The sequence below is a fragment of the Zosterops lateralis genome (genome assembly GCF_965231275.1).
Source record: "Zosterops lateralis genome assembly, chromosome: 27".
Lineage (NCBI taxonomy): Eukaryota > Metazoa > Chordata > Aves > Passeriformes > Zosteropidae > Zosterops > Zosterops lateralis.
In genome coordinates, this window is record NC_139787.1 from 1,965,954 (window position 1) to 1,983,116 (window position 17,163).

The 17,163-nt window shown below is 44.2% G+C and overlaps 1 protein-coding gene across 1 annotated transcript in view; it reads left to right on the forward strand.

The window, feature by feature from the left end:
* LOC310919480 (uncharacterized protein) overlaps positions 1 to 17,163 on the forward strand; it is a 58,000-nt gene that overhangs the window by 6,568 nt on the left and 34,269 nt on the right. The window contains exons 4-8 of the mRNA XM_083878847.1: positions 2,123 to 2,192; positions 5,369 to 5,460; positions 7,943 to 8,072; positions 10,540 to 10,719; positions 10,988 to 11,116. Of these exons, the coding sequence (XP_083734973.1) occupies positions 2,123 to 2,192; positions 5,369 to 5,460; positions 7,943 to 8,072; positions 10,540 to 10,719; positions 10,988 to 11,116 (601 nt within the window). The remainder of the gene's footprint in view (positions 1 to 2,122; positions 2,193 to 5,368; positions 5,461 to 7,942; positions 8,073 to 10,539; positions 10,720 to 10,987; positions 11,117 to 17,163) is intronic.

Below are 17,163 nucleotides of genomic sequence, written 5' to 3' on the forward strand. Positions count from 1 at the left end.
CCCCAAAATATCCCAAAAATATCCCCAAAAATATCCCCAAAATATCCACAAAAATATCCCCAAAAATATCCCCAAAATCCCCCAAAATATCCCCAAAATATCCCCAAAAATATCCCAAAATATCCCCAAAAATATCCCAAAAAATCCCCCAAAATATCCCAAAAATATCCAAAAAATCCCCCAAAATATCCCCAAAATATCCCAAAAATATCCCAAAAATCCCCAAAAATATCCCCAAAATATCCACAAAAATATCCACAAAAATATCCCAAAATATCCCAAAATATCCCCAAAATATCCCCAAAAATATCCCCAAAATATCCAAAAAATCCCCAAAAATATCCCCAAAAATATCCCAAAATATCCCAAAAATATCCCCAAAAATATCCCAAAATATCCCCAAAAATATCCCCAAAAATATCCCAAAATAACCCAAAAATATCCCCAAAAATATCCCCAAAAATATCCCCAAAAATATCCCCAAAATATCCACAAAATATCCCCAAAAATATCCCCAAAAATATCCACAAAATATCCCCAAAAATATCCACAAAATATCCCCAAAAATATCCCAAAATATCCCCAAAAATAACCCAAAATGTCCCACAAACCTCCCTAAATCCCCAAAATTCCCCCCAAAATCCTCCCAAATCCTCCCTAAAAATCCCCCAAATCTCTTGAAAATCCCATAAAATCCCCCCCAACCTCCCTAAAATTCCCATTCCCAGATATTTTCCCCCAAATCCTGAATTTTGGGGGAATTCAGCCCCAATTCCTCATTCCCTGACCCCAAAATTCCCAAATTATCCCCCAAATCCCCAAATTTGACTCTAAATTCTGAATTTTGGGGAAATTCAGCCCCAATTCCTCGTTCCCTGACCCCAAAATTCCCAAAGTTTTTTCCCTCCCCTTTTCCCCTGACCCCAAAATTTCCGATTTTCTTCCCTGAGCCCAAAATTCCCGAATTTTCCCCAAATCCGACCCCAAATCCTGAATTTTGGGGAAATCCAGCCCCAATTCCTCGTTCCCTGACCCCAAAATTCCCAATTTTTTTCCCTGACCCAAATCCTGAATTTTTTCCCCCAAATCCCCAATTTTTTTCCCTCAAATTCAGGATTTTGGGGAAATCCAGCCCCAATTCCCACTCCATGACCCCAAAATTCCCAAATTTTTCTTCCCTGAGCCCAAATTCCCAAATTTTCCCCCAAATCCAATCCCAAAATTCCCAATTTTTTCCCCCTGAATCCTGAATTTTGAGGGAATTCAGCCCCAATTCCTCATTCCCTGACCCCAGAATTCCCAAAGTTTTTTCCCTCCCCTTTTCCCCTGACCCCAAAATTCCCGATTTTCTCCCCTGACCCAAAATTCCCAAATTTTCCTCCAAATCTGACCCCAAAATTCCGAATTTTTGGCCCCAAATCCTGAATTTTGGGGAAATTCAGCCCAAATTCCTCGTTCCCTGACCCCAAAATTCCCAAATTTTTTCCCTTCCCCTTTTTCTCTGACCCCAAAATTCCCGATTTTCTTCCCTGAGCCCAAAATTCCCAAATTTCCCCTTAAATCCAACCCCAAATCTTGAATTTTGTGGAAATTCTGGAGCAATTCCTCATTCTCTGATCCCAAGATTCCCAAATTTACTTCCCTGATCCCAAATATCCCATTTTTTCCCCTTCCTTTTTCCCCTGACTCAAATCCTGATTTTTTTTCCCCCCAAATCCTGAATTTTGGGGAAATCCAGCCTGAAATTCCCACTCCCTGACCCCAAAATTCCCAATTTTTTTCCCTTCCTTTTTTCCCTGACCCCAAAATCCCCAAATTTCCCCCCAAATCCGACCCCAAATTTCCCATTTTTTCCCCCCAAATCCTGAATTTTGAGGGAATTCAGCCCCAATTCTTCTTTCCCTGACCCCAAAATTCCCAAATTATCCCCCAAATCCCCAAATTTTCCCCCAAATTCGACTCCAAATCCTGAATTTTGGGGAAATTCAGCCCCAATTCCTCGTTCCAAGACCCCAAAATTCCAAATTTTTTTTTCCCTCCCCTTTTTCCCTGACCCCAAAATTCCCGATTTTCCCCAAAATTCCCCAATTTCCCCCAAATCCCGGGATTTCTCCCCAAACAGGAGCTCGGAGAGCGAAGTTTCCCTGAAGAGGAAAAGCTCGAGGCTCCTCGAGGCCTTCCAGGAGCTGGCGGTGAGCGAGACCCCAAAATATCCCAAAATTACCCCAAAATCACCAAAAATCCCCAAAAATCCCCGAAATTCCTCAAAATTCCAGGTTTGGGATATCAAAACCCCCAAAATTCCCACAAAATTCGGGGTTTGGGATCCCAAAATTCCCAAAAAATCCCCCAAAATCCCCAAAATTGGGCGTGTGGGATCCCAAGAATCCCAAAAAAATCCCAAAATTTGAGGTTTGGGATCCCAAAAATCAAAAAATTTCCCCAAAATTCCCAAATATCCCAAAATCCAGGGTTTGGGATCCCAAAAAAATCCCAAAAACTTCCCAGAAATTGGGGGTTGGGATCCCAAAAGTCCCAAAAATTTGGAGTTTCAGGTGCCAAAAATCCCCTAAAATCCCAAAATTTGGGGGTTTGGAATCCCAAAAATCCCCAAAATTTGGGGTGTGGGATCCCAAGAATCCCCCCAAAAATCCCAAAATTTGGGGTTTGGGACCCCAAAAATCAAAAAATTCCCCCCAAATCCCCCAAAACCCCCAAAAAATCCCCCGAATTTGGTGTTTAGGATCCCAAAACTCCCTAAAATCCCAAAATTCAGGGGTTGAGACCCCAAAAATGCAAAAATTCCCCCAATTTTGGGGTTTGGGATCCCAAAATTCCCCTAAAATCCCAAAATTTGGAGTTTGGGGTCCCAAAAGTCTCCAAAATTTGGGAGTTGGGATCCCAAAAACCTCAAAATTCCTCAAAAAACCCAAAATTCCCCCAAATTTGGGGTTTGGGATCCCAAAAATTCCCCAAATTCCCCAAAATTTGGGGATTGGGATCCCAAAATTCCCTAAAATCCCAAAATTCGGGGGTTGAGACCCCAAAAATCCCCAAATTCCCCAAAATTCCCCAAAATTTCTCAAAATTTGGGGTTTGGGATCCCAAAATTCCCCTATAATTGAAAAAATTTGTGTTTTGGGATCCCAAAAATCCTAAAATTTGGGGGTTGGAATCCCAAAAATCCCCTAAAATCCCAAAATTTGGAGTTTGGGATCCCAGAAATCCGAAAATTCCCCAAAATTTGAGGTTTAAGATCCCAAAAATTCCCAGGATTTGGGGTTTGGGATCTTTAAAATCCCCAAAATCGGGTTTGGGATTTGGGGTTTGGAATTAATTTGGGATCCCAAAATTCCCAGGATTTGGGATTTGGGGTTCGGGATGGATTTGGGATGAGTTTGGGATTTGGGGTTTAGAATTAATTTGGGGTTTGGGGTTTGGGTGGATTTGGGATTTGGGGTCGATTTGGGATTTGGGATTTAAGATTTGGGATTTGAGGTTTGGGGTTTGGGATTTGGGGTGGATTTGGGATTTGGGATTTGGAATGGATTTGGGGTTTGGGATTTAAGATTTGGGATTCGAGGTTTGGGATTTGGGATTTGGGGCAGATTTAGGATGGATTCGGGATGGATTTAGGGTGAGTTTGGGGTTTGGGATTTGAGATTTGGGAAGATTTAGATGGATTTGGGATTTGGAGTTTGGGATTTGGGGCAGTTTTGGGATTTGGGGCGGATTTAGGATGGATTTGGGATGAGTTTGGGTTTTGGGGTGGGTTTGGGGTTTGGGGTTTGGGATTTGGGATTGGAGGCCTGATGTCCCCAATGTCCCAGAGTTCAGGGGGGTCTCTGGAGTCGCCCCAATCCCAAATCTCGGGGTCCAGTGGGGCCCTGGACAGGAAATCCCAGGAAATTTGGGATTCAGGGTTTGGGATTCAGGGTTTGGGATTTAGGGCACATTTGGGATGGGGTTGGGATTTGGAGTTTGGGATTTGGGATGGGTTTGGAATGGATTAGGGATTAGGGATTTGGGGCTTGAGATTGGGGGGGTGAGGTAGATTTGGGATTTCAGGAGGATTTAGGATGGGTTTGGGGTTTGGGATTTGGGATTTCAGGCGGATTTAGAATGGATTTGGGGTTTGGGATTTGGGATTTCAGGCGGATTTAGAATGGATTTGGGGTTTGGGATTTGGGATTTCAGGCGGATTTAGGATGGGTTTGGGGTTTGGGATTTGGGATTTCAGGCGGATTTAGGATGGATTTGGGGTTTGGGATTTGGGATTTCAGGCGGATTTAGAATGGATTTGGGGTTTGGGATTTGAGGTTTGAGATTTGGGGTTCGGGATGAGTTTGGGATTTGGGGCAGATTTGGGATGGGGTTTGGGATTTGGAGTTTGGAATGGATTTGGGGTTTGGGATTTGGGATCCCAAAATTCCCAAAAATGAGGATGTGGGATGGGTTTGGGATCCCAAAAAACCCAGGATTTGGGAATAGGAAAAGATTTGAGATTTGGGATTTGGGGTTTGGAACACATTTGGGATTTGGGGGTTTAGGTTTGGGGTTTGAAATTTGAGATTTGGGATTCAGGGTTTGGGATTTTGAAGGGATTTGGGGTTTGGGGTTTGGGGTGGATTTAGGATGGGTTTGGGATTTAGATTTGGGGTTTGAAGTTTGGGATTTGGGGTTTGGGGCAGATTTGGGATGGGGTTGGGATTTGAGATTTGGGATGACTTTGGGATGGATTTGGGATTTGGAACAGATTTGGAATTCGAGGTTTGTGGTTTGGGATGGATTTAAAATGGATTTGGATTTTGGATTTGGGATTTAGGATTTGAGATCTGGGGTTTGAGGTAGATTTGGGATTCAAGATTTGGGGTTTGAGATTTGGGATTTGGGGTGGATTTAGGATGGGTTTGGGGTCTGGGATTTGGAACAGATTTGGTATTTGGGGTTTGAGATTTGGGGTGGATTTGGGATTTGGGGCAGATTTAGGATGGGTTTGAGATTTGAGATTTGGGATTTTGAAGGGATTTGGGGCAGATTTGGGATTTGATATTTGAGACTTGGGATTTGGGATTTGGGGTGGATTTAGGACGAGTTTGGGATTTGGGGGTTAGGATTTGAGGTTTGGGGTTTGGCACAGATTTGGGATTTGGGGTTTGGGACAGATTTGGGATTTGGGGTTGGGGATTTGGGATTTGGGGTTTAGGGTTTGGGGTTTGGGGTTTAGGGTTTGGGGTTTGGAGTTTGGGGTTTGGGATTCGGGGTTTGGGATTTGGGGTTTGTGGCAGATTTGGGATTCAGGATTCAGGATTTGGGGTTTGGGGTTTGGGGTTTGGGTCTGGGGTCCCAGCCGTGTCCCCTGGCCCAGGGCTCGTGGGGGTCTCCGGAGTCGCCCCAGTCCCAATCCCTGCGCGGGGCCCTGGACAGGAAATCCCAGGAGCTGCAGCGGAGCCTGGACCGGTAACGGGGACACCCCCGGGGGGGTCTGGGGTCACCGACACTGGGGTTTGGGGTCACCAACACTGGGGTTTTGGGGTCAACCCGAGGGTTTGGGGTCACCAACACTGGGGTTTTGGGGTCACCCCGAGGGTTTGGGGTCACCAACAGTGTCCTTTTGGGTCACCCCGAGGGTTTGGGGTCACCAACACTGGGGTTTGGGGTCACCAACACTGGCCTTTTGGGGTTTGGGGTCACCAACACCGGCCTTTTGGGGTCACCAACAGTGTCCTTTTGGGGTCACCAACACTGGCCTTTTGGGGTTTGGGGTCACCAACAGTGTCCTTTTGGGGTCACCAACACTGGCCTTTTGGGGTTTGGGGTCACCAACACTGGCCTTTTGGGGTCACCAACAGTGTCCTTTTGAGGTTTGGGGTCACCAACACTGGCCTTTTGGGGTTTGGGGTCACCAACAGTGTCCTTTTGAGGTTTGGGGTCACCAACACTGGCCTTTTGGGGTTTGGGGTCACCAACAGTGTCCTTTTGAGGTTTGGGGTCACCAACACTGGCCTTTTGGGGTCACCAACAGTGTCCTTTTGGGGTCACCAACACTGGCCTTTTGGGGTTTGGGGTCACCAACAGTGTCCTTTTGAGGTTTGGGGTCACCAACACTGGCCTTTTGGGGTCACCAACACTGGCCTTTTGGGGTTTGGGGTCACCAACAGTGTCCTTTTGAGGTTTGGGGTCACCAACACTGGCCTTTTGGGGTCACCAACACTGGCCTTTTGGGGTTTGGGGTCACCAACACTGGCCTTTTGAGGTTTGGGGTCACCAACAGTGTCCTTTTGAGGTTTGGGGTCACCAACACTGGCCTTTTGGGGTCACCAACACTGGCCTTTTGGGGTTTGGGGTCACCAACACTGGCCTTTTGGGGTTTGGGGTCACCAACAGTGTCCTTTTGAGGTTTGGGGTCACCAACACTGGCCTTTTGGGGTCACCAACACTGGCCTTTTGGGGTTTGGGGTCACCAACACTGGCCTTTTGGGGTTTGGGGTCACCAACAGTGTCCTTTTGAGGTTTGGGGTCACCAACACTGGCCTTTTGGGGTCACCAACACTGGCCTTTTGGGGTTTGGGGTCACCAACACTGGCCTTTTGGGGTCACCCACATTGTCCTTTTGGGGTTTGGGGTCACCCTGGGGGGGTTTGGGATCACCTGGAGATATTTGGGGTCACCCCGAGGGTTTGGGGTCCCCCAAAGGTTCGGGGCAGTGAATTTCCCCCCTTAACCCTTGAATTACCCAAAAAAACCCATTAACCTTTTAATTACCCCAATTAGCCCTTTCCCCATTAACTCTTTAATTACCCCAATTAGCCCTTTCCCCATTAACCCTTTAATTTCCCCTGTTAACCCTTTACATTCCCCATTAACCCTTTAATTACCCCAATTAACCCTTTAACTACCCCCATTAACCCTTTCCTCCCCAATTAACCATTTAATTTCCTCTTTTAACCCTTTCCTCTCCCCATTAATTCTTTAATTTCTCCCCAAAAATCCCCATTAACCCTTTAATTACCCCAATTAGCCCTTCCCCATTAACCCTTTAATTACCAACTAACCCTCTCCTTTCCCCATTAACCCTTTAATTACCCAATTAACCCTTTCCTTCCCCATTAACCCTTTAATTACCCCATTAACCCTTTCCTTTCCCCAATTAACTCTTTACAGTCCCAATTAACCCTTTCCTTTCCCTCATTAACCCTTTAATTTCCCCTTAAAACCTTTAATTACCCCTATTAACCCTTTCCTTTCCCCATTAACCTTCAATTTCCCCCCAAACCCATTAAACCTTTAATTTCCCCCATTAACCCTTTCCTTTCCCCATTAACCCTTTAATTTTCTGCATTTTCTCCCTATTAACCCTTTAATTACACAAATTAACCCGTTAACTCCCCCATTAACCCTTTCCTTTCCCCTATTAACCCTTTCCTTTCCCCATTAACCCTTTAATTTCCCCATTAACCCTTTCCTTCCCCTATTAACCCTTTCATTTCCCCATTAACCCTTTAGTTTCCCCATTAACCCTTTAATTACCCCCATTAACCCTTTCATTTCCCCATTAACCCTTTCCTTTTCCCCATTAACCCTTTCCTTTCCCCATTAACCCTTTCCTTTCCCCCAAAAATCCCAATTAACCCTTAAATTCCCCCCCAAACCCCCATTAACCCTTGAATTACCCCATTAACCCTTTTCTTTCCCCTATTAACCCTTTCATTTCCCCATTAACCCTTAAATTCCCCCCAAAAATCCCAATTAACCCTTAAATTCCCCCCGAAAACCCCCATTAACCCTTTAATTCCCCCATTAACCCTTTCCTGTCCCCATTAACCCTTAAATTCCCCCCAAAAATCCCAATTAACCCTTAAATTCCCCCCGAAAACCCCCATTAACCCTTTAATTCCCCCCATTAACCCTTTCCTGTCCCCGTTAACCCTTCCCTGTCCAGGCTGGGGGAGCTGCAGGCGGCCAAGGAGCAGCTGGAGGAGCGTCTGGGCCACCTGGAGCAGCAGCTGCTGGCCCAGAGTGACCCCGGGACTGACCCCGGGGGGGACCCCGACACCCAGGGCCTCCTGCAGGTACCACAGACCCCCCAAAATGCGGGAATTTCACAGGAAAAATACCAAAAAATGGGATCCCAGGTGCTCCCCAAATCCCAATTTTCCTGATTTTTCCCATTCCCGGGAACTCCAGGATTTTTTTGGGGTCCCACCCACCCCCTGAATCCCAATTTTTCCAACTTTTCCCATTCCCAGGAGCTGCTGGAGGAGTTTTTGAGTTCACGACCAAACCCCAAATCCCATTTTTCCCGCTTTCCCCATTCCCAGCAACCCTGGGATTTTTTCGAAACCCCACCCACCCCCCAAATCCCAATTTTCCCAACTTTTCCCAGCTTTTTCTATCTTTTCCCATATTCCCAGGAATTCCTGAAATGCTGGGAACATCTAGAGATCTTTTTGGTGTCACAACCAAACCCCAAAACCCAACTTTTCCCATTTTTCCCACTTTCCCCATTCCTTGGAACTCTGGGCTGGTTTGGGGATTTCACCCACCTCCCAAATCCCAACTTTTTCCATTTTTTCCCAACTTTTCCCAACTTTTCCCGTTTCCCAGGAGCTCCTGGAATCCCGAGAGCAACTCAAGGAGGTTTTGGTGTCACAACCAAACCCCAAATCCAACTTTTCCCACTTTCCCCATTCCCAGCAACTCCGGGATTTTTTTGGGACCCCACCCACCTCCCAAACCCCATTTTTTTTCCCAACATTTTCCGAACTTTTCCCGTTTCCCAGGATCTCCTGGAATCCCAAGAGCAACTTGAGGAGATTTTGGTGTCACAACCAAACCCCAAATATTCCCATTTCTCCCATTTCCCAGGAGCCCCTAAAATTGTGCCACAAACTCTGGGATTTTTTTGGGATCCCACCCACCCCCCGAATCCCAACTTTTCCCAACTTTCCCCATTTCCCAGGAGCTCCTGGAATCCCAAGAGCAACTCAAGGAGGTTTTGGTGTCACAATCAAACCCCAAATCCCATTTTTCCCTTTTTTCCCACTTTCCCCATTCCCAGCAACTCCAGGACTTTTTTGGGGCCCCACCCACCCTAAATCCCAGTTTTCCCAACTTTTCCCAACTTTTCCCAACTTTTCCCAACTTTTCCTGATTCCCAGGATCTCCTGGACTCCTGGGAACATCTGGATGACTTTTAGGATCACAAATAAAACCCCAAATCCAACTTTTCCCATTTTTCCCATTTTTCCCACTTTCCCCATTCCCAGCAACTCTGGGATTTTTTGGGGACCCCACTCACCCCCCAAATCCCAACTTTTCCCACCTTTTCCCAACTTTTCCCATTTCCAAGAACTCCTGGAGGAGATTTTGGTGTCACAACCTCCTGCAAATCCCATTTTCCCAACTTCTCCCATTTCCCAGGGACTCCCAAATTTGTGCCAGAAACTCCGGGATTTTTTTGGGAACTCACCCACCCCCTGAATCCCAATTTTTCCAACTTTTCCCATTCCCAGGAGCTGCTGGAGGAGTTTTTGGTGTCACAACCAAACCCCAAATCCCAATTTTCCCAACTTCTCCCATTCCCAGCAACTCTGGGATTTTTTGGGGTCCCCATTCACATCCCAAATCCCAACTTTTCCCAACATTTCCCAACTTTTCCCATCCCCAGGATCTCCAGGAGCTCCATGAGCAGCTGGAGGAGTTTTTGGTGTCCCAAATCCAACTTCTCCCATTTCCCAGGAACCCCTAAAATTGTGACAGAAACTCCAGGATTTTTTTGGGATTCCACCCACACCCCAAATCCCAACTGTCCCATTTTTTCCCTTTTTTTTTTTCCATTTTTCCCATTTTTTTTTCCCAACATTTCCCAACATTTTCCCGATTCCCAGGATCTCCTGGAATCCCAAGAGCAACTCGAGGAGATTTTGGTGTCACAACCAAACCCCAAATCCAACTTTTTCCATTTTTCCCAACTTTTCCCATTCCCAGGAGCTCCTGGAGGAGGTTTTGATGTCACGACCACACCTCAAATCCAACTTTTTCCCACTTTCCCCATTCCCACCAACTCCGGGATTTTTTTTGGGGTCCCACCCACACCCCAAATCCCATTTTTTTCCCATTTTTTCCCAACTTTTCCCCATTCCCAGGAGCTCCTGGAACCGCAAGACCAACTCAAGGAGATTTTGGTGTCACAACCAAACCCCAAATCCAACTTTTCCCACTTTCCCCATCCCCAGCAACTCTGGGATTTTTTTAGGACCCCACCCACACCCCAAATCCCAACTTTTCCCATTTTTTCCCCATTTTTTCCCAATATTTTCCCAACTTTTCCCCTTTCCCAGGATCTCCTGGAATCCCAAGAGCAACTTGAGGAGTTTTTGGTGTCCCAAATCCAACTTTCCCCATTTCCCAGGAACCCCTAAAATTATGACAGAAACTCCGGGATATTTTTAGGATCCCACCCACCCCCCAAATCCCAACTTTTCCCAACTTTTCCCAACTTTTCCCAACATTCCCCACCTTTTCCCGTGCCGCCAGGAGCTGGCGGAGCTGCGTGAGGAGCTGGAGCAGAGCCGGGGCTGGCGGCGGCGCCAGGAGCGGGAGCTGGTGGCCCTCAAGGGCGCCCTGAAGGACGAGGTGGCCGCGCACGACCGAGACCTCGAGAGGGTCAGGAGTGACCTGCAGAGGGTCAGGGCCGACCTCGAGAGCAGCCACCAGGTCAGGAGAGGGTCGGGAATAATGGGAATGGGATCAGGAATAACGGGAATTCTGGGATGGGGTCGGGAATTGAGATTTGGGGTCAGGAATTCCAATATGGGGTTGGGAATTCAGACCTGGAGCGGCTCCAAGGGGACCTGGAGAGGAGAAACCAGGTCAGGAATTCTGGGATGGGGTCAGGAATAACGGGAATTCCTGGGAATGGGATCAGGAATTTTGGGAATGGGGTCAGGAATTGGGGTTGGGGGTCAGGGGTCACTCCCTGAAGGACGAGGTGGCCGCGCACGACCGAGACCTCGAGAGGGTCAGGAGTGACCTGCAGAGGGTCAGGGCCGACCTCGAGAGCAGCCACCAGGTCAGCGAGAACGGGAACGGGGTCGGGGATAACGGGAATGGGGTTGGGAATTCCAATATGGGATCAGGAATTGAGATTTGGGGTCAGGAATTCTGGGATGGGGTCAGGAATAATGGGAATTCCAGGAATGAGTCGGGAATTCCAATATGGGGTCGGGAATTGAGATTTGGGGTCAGGAATTCCAATGTTGGGTTGGGAATTTGGGGATGGGATTGGGAATTCACACCTGGAAAGGGTCAGGGGGGCCTGGAGAGGAGCAACGAGATCAGGAATAATGGGAATGGGGTCAGGAATTCTTGGGAATGGGGTTGGGAATTCCAATATTGGGTTGGGAATTCAGTCCTGGAGAGGGTCAGAGGGGGCCTGGAGAGGACAACGAGGTCAGGAATAATGGGAATAACAGGAATGGGGTTGAGAATTGATATTTGGGGTCAGGAATTCCAATACTGGGTTGGAAAGTCAGACCTGGAGAGGATCCAGGGGGACCTGGAGAGGAGCCACCAGGTCAAGAATTTTGGGAATTCCAGGAACGGGGTCAGGAATATCAGGAATTCCTGGGAATGGGGTCAGGAATGGCAGGAATGGGGTTGGGAATTGGGATTTGGGGTCAGGAATTCCAATATTGAGTTGGGAATTCCAGTGTGGGGTCGGGAATTGAAATATTGGGTTGGGAATTCCAGGATGGGGTTGAGAATTGAGATCCGCAGTTGGGAATTTGGGGATGGGGTTGGGAATTCCAATATGGGCTTGGGAATTGGGAAATGGGGTCAGGAATTCCAGGAATGAGTCGGGAATTCCGATATGGGGTCGAGAATTGGGATTTGGGGTCAGGAATTTCAATGTTGGGTTGGAAATTCGGGGATGGGATTGGAAATTCAGACCTGGAGAGGATCAGAGGGGACCTGGAGAGGAACCACCAGGTCAGGAATTTTGGGAATGGGATCAGGAATTCTGGGATGGGGTCAGGAATAATGGGAATTCTGGGATGGGGTCGGGAATTCCAGTATGGGGTCAGGAATTCTGATACAGGGTCAGGAATTTAAATATTGAGTTGGGAATTCCGACCTGGAGCGGCTCCAAGGGGACCTGGACAGGAGCAACGAGGTCAGGAATTCTGGGAATGGGGTTGGGAATAATGGGAATGGGGTCGGGAAAAATGGGAATAGACTGGGGAATAATGGGAATTCCAATATGAGGTTGGGAATTCTGATATTGGGTTGGGAATTTGAGGATGGGGTTGGGAATCTGGGGACAGGGGAGAAAAATGGGGAAAAACTTCCTCTGGAATGGGGAAAAAAATTGGGAAAAATCCTTTTGGAATATGGGGAAAAAACACAGGAAAAAATCCCTCTCAATGGGGAAAAAATGGGAAAAAAATCCTCTGGAATGGGGAAAAAATAGGAAAAAATCTCTGGAATGGGGGAAAAAAAAAAAGGGAAAAAACCTTTGGAATCAGGAAAAAATTGGGAAAACAAATCCTCTGAAAGGGGGGAAAAATTGGGAAAAAACCTTTGGAATTGGGAAGAAAATTGGGAAAAAAAATCCTTTGAAAGAGAGAAAAAATTGGGAAAAAACCTCTGGAATGGGAAAAAAAAAAAAGGGAAAAAACCTTTGGAATTGGGAAAAAATTGGGAAAACAAATCCTCTGAAAGGGGGGAAAAATTGGGAAAAAACCTTTGGAATTGGGAAGAAAATTGGGAAAAAAAATCCTTTGAAAGAGAGAAAAAATTGGGAAAAAACCTCTGGAATGGGAAAAAAAAAAAAGGGAAAAAACCTTTGGAATTGGGAAAAAATTGGGAAAACAAATCCTCTGAAAGGGGGGAAAAATTGGGAAAAAACCTTTGGAATTGGGAAGAAATTGGGAAAAAATCTTTTGGAATGGGAAAAAAAAAAGGAAAAAACTTTTGGAATTGGGAAAAAAATTGGGAAAACAAATCCTCTGAAAGGGGAGAAAAATTGGGAAAAAACTTTGGAATTGGGAAGAAATTGGGAAAAAAATCCTCTGGAATGGGGAAAAAAAGGGAAAAAAAAATCCTCTGGAATGGGGAAAAAAAAGGAAAAAATTGGGAAAAAAATTCCTCTGAAAGGGGGAAAAATTGGGAAAAAACCTCTGGAATTGGGAAGAAATTGGGAAAAAAAAATCTTTTGGAATGGGGAAAAAAAAAAATCAGGAAAAAAAAAGAGAAAAAAATCACTCCAAAATACAAAAAAAAAAAAAAAAAAAAAAAAAAAGAAAAAAACCTCCGAAATTTCCATATTTTTTGTGAAATTTTAATTTTAATATTATTTTTATTTCCAGGCTCAGCTGTGCCTGGAGCAGGAGCGGGAGGCGCTGGGGCTGGAGCTGCGCAACGCGCGCCGGGAACGCGACGAGGGCGCCCACGAGGCCCAGACATGGAGGGAGCTGTGCCACAAAAACAAGGAGGAGCTCAGGAATTCCAAACAGGAGTCAGTCCTGGGGACAAAAAAATCTCAATTTTGGGGGGTTTGGGGGTCAAATCACAAAAAAATTGGGAGTTTTTGGGACCAAATATGAAAAAAAAAGGGATTTTTGGGGTTTTTTTGCTCAAAATACGAAAAAAAATTGGATTTTTGGGGGATTTTCCAAGTCAAATCCCCAAAATGAAAATCAAGATTTTTCTGGGTTTATTTTGAGTGAAATCATCTTAAAAATTGAGATTTTTTCTGGGTTTTCTGAGTGAAATCCCAAAAAAATGGGAATTTTCTGGCATTTTTGGCACCAAATTCCCCAAAATTGGGAATTTTTCTCCCAACAAGGAGGAGCTCAGGAATTCCAAACAGGACTCGGGGCTGGGGACAAAAAATCTGAATTTTGGGGGGTTTGGGGGTCAAATCACAAAAAAATTGGGAATTTTTGGGACCAAATATGAAAAAAAAAGGGATTTTTTTGGCCTTTTTTTGCTCAAAATACGAAAAAAAATTGGATTTTTGGGGGATTTTCCAAGTCAAATCCCCAAAAAGAAAATCAAGATTTTTCTGGGGGTTTATTTTGAGTGAAATGGTAAAAAAATTGAGAATTTTTTGGGTTTTCTGAGTGAAATCCCCAAATATTTGGGAATTTTCAGGCATTTTTGGCACCAAAAGCCAAAAAATGGATTTTTATTCCACAAAAACAGGGAGGAGCTCAGGAATTCCAAACAGGACTCAGGGCTGGGGACAAAAAATCTGAATTTTGGGGGTTTGGGGGTCAAATCACAAAAAAAATTGGAATTTTTTGGTGGTTTTTTGCGCAAAATACGAAAAAAAAAAAGGGATTTTTTGGGGGGTATTTTGCTTCCAATCTCAAAAAAACTGGGATTTTTTTGGGTTTTCCAAGGAAAATCCCTCAAAATTTGGGAATTTTTTTGTGGTTTTGGCACCAAATCCCCAAAAAATCGAGAATTTTCTGGGGTTTTTGGCTCCAAATCAAAAAAAAAGGGGAATTTTCGGGAATTTTCTGGCATTTTTGGCACCAAATCTCCCCAAAATTGGGAATTTTTCCCCCAAAAACAAGGAGGAGCTCAGGAATTCCAAACAGGACTCAGGGCTGGGGAGAAAAATAATCTGAATTTTGGGGGGTTTTGGGGTCAAATCACAAAAAAATTGGGATGTTTTGGGACCAAATTCGAAAAAAAATTGGGATTTTTTGGGTTTTTTTTGCTCAAAATATGAAAAAAAAAAGGGATTTTTGGGGAGTTTTCCAAGTCAAATCCCCAAAAAGAAAATCAAGATTTTTCTGGGGGTTTATTTTGAGTGAAATGGTAAAAAAATTGAGAATTTTTTGGGTTTTCTGAGTGAAATCCCCAAAATATTTGGGAATTTTCTGGCATTTTTGGCACCAAAACCCAAAATTGGGAATTTTTCCCCCAACAAGGAGAAGCTCAGGAATTCCAAACAGGACTCGGGGCTGGGGACAAAAAAATCTGAATTTTGGGGGTTTGGGGGTCAAATCACAAAAAAATTGGAATTTTTTGGTGTTTTTTTGCGCAAAATACGAAAAAAAAAGGGATTTTTTGGGGGGTATTTTGCTCCCAATCTCAAAAAATTGGGATTTTTTTGGGTTTTCCAAGGAAAATCCCCCAAAATTTGGGATTTTTTTTGTGTTTTTAGCACCAAATTCCCAAAAAATCGAGAATTTTCTGGGGTTTTTGGCTCCAAATCAAAAAAAAGGGGAATTTTCGGAAATTTTCTGGCATTTTTGGCACCAAATCTCCCCAAAATTGGGAATTTTTCCCCCAAAAACAAGGAGGAGCTCAGGAATTCCAAACAGGACTCGGGGCTGGGGAGAAAAAAAATCTGAATTTTGGGATTTTTTGGGGTCAAATCACAAAAAAATTGGGATTTTTTGAGGCCAAATTTTTTTAAAAATGGGATTTTTTGGGTTTTTTTTTCCTCAAAATACAAAAAAAAAAAGGGATTTTTGGGGGATTTTCCAAGTCAAATCCCCAAAATGAAAATCAAGATTTTTCTGGGTTTTTTTTGAGTGAAATCATCTTAAAAATTGAGAATTTTTTGGGTTTTCCAAGTGAAATCCCAAAAAAATGGGAATTTTCTGGCATTTTTGGCACCAAAACCCAAAAATGGGAATTTTTCCCCCAAAACAAGGAGGAGCTCAGGAATTCCAAACAGGAGTCAGTCCTGGGGACAAAAAAATCTCAATTTTGGGGGGTTTGGGGTCAAATCACAAAAAATTTGGGGTTTTGGGGGGGTCAAATACAGAAAAAAATGGGGATTTTTGAGGGGTTTTCTGCTCCAAATCGCAAAAAAATGGGGATTTTTGGGGAGTTTTCCAAGTCAAATCCCCAAAAAGAAAATCAAGATTTTTCTGGGGGTTTTTTTTGAGTGAAATCCAGAAAAAACAGGAATTTTCTGGGGGGTTTTGGCACCAAAATCCCCAAAATTGGGAATTTTTTTCCACAAAAAGGAGGAGCTGCAGAATTCCAAACAGGAGTCAGGGATGGAGAAAAATAATCTGAATTTTGGGGGGTTTTGGGGTCAAATCACAAAAAAATTGGGATGTTTTGGGACCAAATTCGAAAAAAATTGGGATTTTTTGGGGTTTTTTTGCTCAAAATATGAAAAAAAAAGGGATTTTTGGGGAGTTTTCCAAGTCAAATCCCCAAAATGAAAATCAAGATTTTTCTGGGGTTTTTTTTGAGTGAAATCATCTTAAAAATTGAGAATTTTTTGGGTTTTCCGAGTGAAATCCCAAAAAAATGGGAATTTTCTGGCATTTTTGACACCAAAAGCCAAAAAATGGATTTTTATTCCACAAAAACAAGGAGGAGCTCAGGAATTCCAAACAGGACTCAGGGCTGGGGACAGAAAATCTGAATTTTGGGGGGTTTTGGGGTCAAATCACAAAAAAAATTGGAATTTTTTGGTGTTTTTTTTGCGCAAAATACGAAAAAAAAAAAGGGATTTTTTGGGGGGTATTTTGCTTCCAATCTCAAAAAATTGGGATTTTTGGGGGTTTTCCAAGGAAAATCCCTCAAAATTTGGGAATTTTTTTGTGGTTTTGGCACCAAATCCCCAAAAAATCGAGAATTTTCTGGGGTTTTCTGCTCCAAATCAAAAAAAAGGGGAATTTTTGGCACCAAATCTCCCAAAATTGGGAATTTTTCTCCCAACAAGGAGGAGCTCAGGAATTCCAAACAGGACTCGGGGCTGGGGACAAAAAAAAATCTGAATTTTGGGGGGTTTGGGGGTCAAATCACAAAAAAATTGGGAGTTTTTGGGACCAAATTAAAAAAAAATGGGATTTTTTTGGGATTTTTGGGTTAAAATATGAAAAAAATTTGAATTTTTGGGGGGATTTCTACTCCCAGTCTCAAAAAATTGGGATTTTTTTGGGTTTTACAAGTAAAATTCCTCTAAATTTGGGAATTTTCTGGTGGTTTTGGCTCCAAATCAAAAAAAAAAGGGGGAATTTTTGGGAATTTTCTGGCATTTTTGGCACCAAATCTCCCCAAAATTGGGAATTTTTCCCCCAACAAGGAGGAGCTCAGGAATTCCAAACAGGACTCGGGGCTGGGGACAAAAAAAATCTGAATTTTGGGGGGTTTGGGGGTCAAATCACAAAAAAATTG